Source organism: Strigops habroptila, chromosome 5 (genome assembly GCF_004027225.2).
Source record: "Strigops habroptila isolate Jane chromosome 5, bStrHab1.2.pri, whole genome shotgun sequence".
Classification (NCBI taxonomy): Eukaryota; Metazoa; Chordata; class Aves; order Psittaciformes; family Psittacidae; genus Strigops; species Strigops habroptila.
The window spans coordinates 59,145,595-59,150,588 of record NC_044281.2 but is presented as its reverse complement, the minus strand read 5'-3'; the positions used below and the strand labels follow the sequence as shown (position 1 = coordinate 59,150,588).

Below are 4,994 nucleotides of genomic sequence, written 5' to 3'. Positions count from 1 at the left end.
CGGTGGAGCAGGAGTACCCGCCCCTCCGCGTGACGTCACGGCATGCTCCGCCCCCCCGCCCGCGGGAGGGGGAGCGGGGTACCACGGGTGCACCCCAAATGTGGTGGGGCACGGGAAGGGGGGTGCCCCGGGGGGTGGCGCTGTCCCCAGCTGTGGGGGGCAAGGGTATGGGGTGCGCATGGGGCCTGGGGGGTCCCCAAAAGTTTGGAGGTACCCCCAGGGGTGTGGGGTGCTCCTGGAGTATGGGGGGATCCCCAAAAGCGTGGGGTGACCCCCCCGGGGCATGGAATGCTCCTGGGGTATGGGGAGGGATCCCCAAAAGTGTGTGGTGCCCCTAGGGATATAGGGATGCCCCAGCAAGTAGTGTGTGTGCTCCAAAGTATGAGGATTTGGGGATATGGGGGTGCTCACAGGGGAGAGGGGTGCCCTGCGAACTGCGTGATTCTAGGGTTACGGGGCCCCAAAAGCGCTGCCAGAGAGAGAGGACACCCTCGGGGGGCTGTGGGGGTGCCCCGGCGCTGGCGAGGGTGTGCCCAAAACTCTGTGGGTGTCCCCAGGGAATCGGAGTATCCTGGGTTCTGTGGTGACGCCCCAGGGATATGACGGTGCCCTACAACATAGGGGTGCCCCAGGGAAGAGTGGGGTACCCCTAGGACTGACAAGCACTCCACAGCCGTGACAACGGGTATGCCCTAAGGGTTTGTGGGCGCCCCAGAGGGACAAGGGTCTCCGGGGGGCTCTCCTGGGTGGAGGTTGTCCCTAAAGGCAATAGCGGTGATCAAAGGAGTGAGGGTGCCCCAGGGTTACGGGGGCTCCGGGGTGGGGGTCCCACCGGGTCCGCGGGGCTGGTGCAGGGGCACGGCTCCGCCTGGCGGCACGGCTCGGCTCGGCTGGGTTGGGCACAGGGCGGGAGGGACATGGGGCTCCTCTCCGAGGGGTCTCCCATAGCACTCCCCAGCAGGGGCAAGCCAGCCCCCCTGTGCCCCCCAGAACGCCGGCGCCGACCCCCGCTGTATCAGCGGGGAAGCCGCGGCATGGAGCCCTGCCCTACCTTCCGCGGGCCGGCTCCACGACCCCGGCGGGCCTCCAGTCTCCCAGGGAGGCTGTAGCACCCGGGGGGGGGCTCGAAGGGGAGCCCCGCATTCACTGTGGGCCAGGGAACAAAGTGGGGACCGCCGGCTGGAGACCCCCGGGTGCGCCACTGCAGGTGGGTGATGCGCCACTGCAGGTGGTTGATGCACCCCTGGGTGCGCCCCAGTGTCAGCCACTGCCGGGTGTCCTGGGACACCCTGGGGCAGGAGGGTGGCTGCGGGCTCCCCCCAGCCCTGGTCCTGGGGAGAGTGTCCTGAGGGGGTGCGGAAGGGTCCCTTCTGGCTGCCACTTCCCCTTCATGCTGGGTGAAGCTTTTGCAACCTCGCTTCCTCCCTGGGCAGCATAAAGCGGGCGGTGGAAGGAAGGGGTGCCAGGAGGTGGCACGGCGGCGGGCTCAGGTGAGAGCCCCTCTGGCCGGTCTGGTGGCATTCCGTGCTGGAGCCCTTTGGGGGTGACACCTGGATTCGCCCCGTGCCTGGGTGCATCCCCGTGAGAACTAGCTCGGGACCAGGAGAAGACCCCAGATTTGGGGTGACAGCGAGGGCAGCAAGCGGTGAGTCCTTGGGGTGCTCCGCTAGAGATTGGGGCTGTCCTCAGGCTTCACTGGCTCCCCAACACCCAGCTGAGACCCCTCACACGTGGAGTGGGCTGGTCTGGGGGTCGGGGTGGGCTGCTCTGGCTGCCCGAGGGGCTGCCTGCTGTGGGGCAGCAGGAGGTGGCAGGTGGGGGCCCCCAGGGCTGTGCTTGGGGCTCGTCTGGGGTGCAGAACCCCCATGGTCCCAAAGACATCAGCCATGCACTCAGCGCCCACTCCCATTTCCTTGCATGGAGGGTGCTTCCCCCTGGTGTATCCCCCCAAGGTCACCAGTATCCCCCCAGCCCTTCCAGGGTCAGGAAGGGAAATGGGGTGCTGCTTGTTCCCCAGTCGGGCCAGCTGCAGGGTACCCGTGGGTGGGGAATACCTGGTCCCAGAGGAACTGCTGGGATTTTAGAGTGGGGAGGCAGAAAGAAGCAGCCAAAAACAACTCGAGGGGAAGGACTAATGTCCGGTTCTGACCCATGCCTGCAGCAGTCCTACTTGGGGGCACCTTCCCTCATGGTCACCAGCAGCGTCCTCAGATGTGGTCCTCCAGGATGCTGGGGCATCGCCATCCCAGGATCACCCTCCTGGGACCACCACTGGAATGGGGCTGGCAGAGCCAGGCAGGGATTTTTCTGGGCAGGGGCACCTGCCCTGCTGCAGCAGGGAATTTGCACTAGGCAGAAGGGGAAAGCTGATACAGGCAGGGTTTGGGCTCAGACAGGGCCAGCTTGGGGCAAGGGTCTCTCCAGCACCCCCAAGCAGCGCTGACATCACCAAGCCCTGCAGGGGCTTGGAGGCTCAGAAATGGGGTAGACGAGTGAAACTTGAGTGAAACGAGAGCCCAGATCCGTACAGGGAGAAGGCTGAAACCCAATGGTCTTTGAGGAGGCAGGGGTAAAGCAGGATGTCCTACACATGAGGAAACAAGAAGAGCGACTGCCACCTGTGATTTCCCCATCATGGCTGAGTGCAGGGGACACAGGCACGCCTGGCAGCACTCAGCTGAGCAACAGGAAAACCAGAGACATGAAGTATTTCCAAAGCTGCCTGCAAAGGGTGATACGTCCTTCCGTCCGGGGCGTGAAACCACTCACACTGGGGCAGGACCCAGGGGAAGAGAAAGAAGGGCGTGAAACCACCTTCAGACCTTCTCAGCTGCTGCCTACCCTGGGCACCGTGACGGTAGTCTTGCTGCTAGCTGGGGTGGCAGGAGGGGCAGCTGCAGCAGCGATGATTGAGGGGATGGAGAGGATGGAGGGATCCAGAGGCACTCGAAGGACTTTGGAGATGCCCAAAGAGCTCAGAGGGTCTTGAAGGACCCATGCAAATTAGAGGGACCCAGGGATGCTGGAGGTGCCAGGTGATTCCTGGAAGGACATGATGGCTGCATGGAATCCCCCCAAACCAAGGAGAGGTGGCCAGTCTGTGGGGGAACCCCTTCTTCCATGGGGGACTGGGAAGGTTGAGGTGTCCGAGGAGCGCTGTGGGTGTTGTACAAGTGGGCATATGAAGGACAGTGTCCACCTGCAGTGTCATTACCTGGCACAGCATGGATATAGCGGAATGAGGGAGGGGGGCTTCCCACTGGCTGGGAGGGGACATGGAGGGCAACAGGGATGCCAAGAGGACCCAGAAACACTGGCACCACTGGCCCACACCACCTCCCCCCGCAATGATGCTGCTCTGTGCTCCACAGGCAAAATGGAATCCTTCTCCTTCAATGGGGATTTATCCAGCTTCTTCTCCTTCTACAACTACACCTATGACTACAGCACGGCCATGCCCGACACTGCTATCTCCTCTGCCCCGTGCCGGCCTGAGACCTCTGTTCTCAACAAGTACCTGGTGGTGGTGATCTACTGCCTTGTCTTCATCCTCAGTGTGGTGGGGAATGGGCTGGTGGTGCTGGTGGTGAACTCCAGCCACACCAGCCGCTCCGTCACTGACATCTACTTGCTCAACCTGGCTGTGGCAGACCTGCTCTTTGCCTTCAGCCTGCCACTCTGGGCTGCCTATCGAGCCCATGAGTGGGTCTTTGGCACCGTGATGTGCAAAGCCATCTCCGTGCTGCAGGAGGCCAACTTCTACAGCGGCATCCTGCTGCTGGCCTGCATTAGCGTGGACCGCTATCTGGCCATTGTCTATGCCACCCGGGCTGCCACCGAGAAGAGGCACTGGGTTAAGTTTGTCTGCTTGGGCATCTGGATCTTCTCCATGCTGCTTTCCCTGCCTGTGCTGCTCTTCCGTGAGGCTTTCCCTTCTCCCAGCAACGGCACTGTGTGTTATGAGCGCATTGGCAACGAGGACACAAACAAGTGGCGGGTGGTGCTGCGGGTCCTGCCACAGACCTTCGGCTTCGCCCTGCCCCTCCTGGTGATGCTCTTCTGCTATGGTGTCACCATCCACACCCTCCTGCAGACCAAGAATGCCCAGAAGCAGCGGGCCATGAAGGTCATCTTTGCCGTGGTGCTGGTCTTCCTCATCTGCTGGCTGCCTTACAACATCACGCTGGTGAGCGACACCCTCATGAGGACACGGGCCATCACCGAGACCTGTGAGAGGAGGAACCGCATCGACACAGCCCTCTCCGTCACGCAGGTCCTGGGCTTCGCCCACAGCTGTATTAACCCCATTATCTACGCCTTTATCGGGCAGAAGTTTCGCAACAGCTTCCTCAAGATCTTGGCACAGCGTGGGCTCATCAGCAAGGACGCTGTGGCCCGCTACGGCCGCACCTCATATGCTTCCACCTCTGGCAACACCTCCACCACCCTCTGAGCGCTGCTGGGACCCGACCCTCGCGACTCCCAGCAGGTCCCAGCACCTCACACCCACCAGCATTCTCTACCAGGCCCCTAGGATGCAGGTGGCAATGCCTTGGGGATGGGCAGGGCCACCGCTGGATGCTGGACCCCGGCTGGAAGGGGGCTTTGGCAGTGAGGCAGTAGGACCCCCTTGCCAGGGGAGTGATGCCGAGCACTGCCCACTGTCCCCGCTCTTTGGGGCAGAGCCTGTGACTTCTGGGGCTCTGCTCCCCTGCTGTGGGGATGGTGTTTGTGGCCGATGGCCATCCAGCAATAAAGGAGTTGGCGGGTTGGTTACCCAGGTCTGGCTCCTTTTTCCCACAGGGAGGAAGGTGTCGGGATGGGGCCAGGGTGCATCTCTGGGGTTGGTGGGTCTTGGGCTGCCCACCTCAGTGCCAAAGCAGTGGTGCCAGCTGAGCCCACTGGGGTGTGGGTGAGCCCACCGGGGTGTGGGTAACCCCACTTCCAGGCCAGGGGAAGAGCTGTTGCACAAGAAGCTGTTGCAGAGGGTTCGA

At 62.8% G+C, this 4,994-nt stretch overlaps 1 protein-coding gene across 1 annotated transcript; it reads left to right on the top strand.

The window, feature by feature from the left end:
* Positions 1-1,459: 1,459 nt before the first annotated feature.
* LOC115608928 (C-X-C chemokine receptor type 2-like) lies at positions 1,460-4,776 on the top strand. The gene is made up of 2 exons (XM_030488480.1): positions 1,460-1,645; positions 3,372-4,776. Exon 2 carries the CDS (start codon positions 3,377-3,379, stop codon positions 4,451-4,453), a length of 1,077 nt encoding a protein of 358 aa, XP_030344340.1. The 5' UTR covers positions 1,460-1,645; positions 3,372-3,376; the 3' UTR covers positions 4,454-4,776.
* The last annotated feature ends 218 nt before the right edge of the window (positions 4,777-4,994 follow it).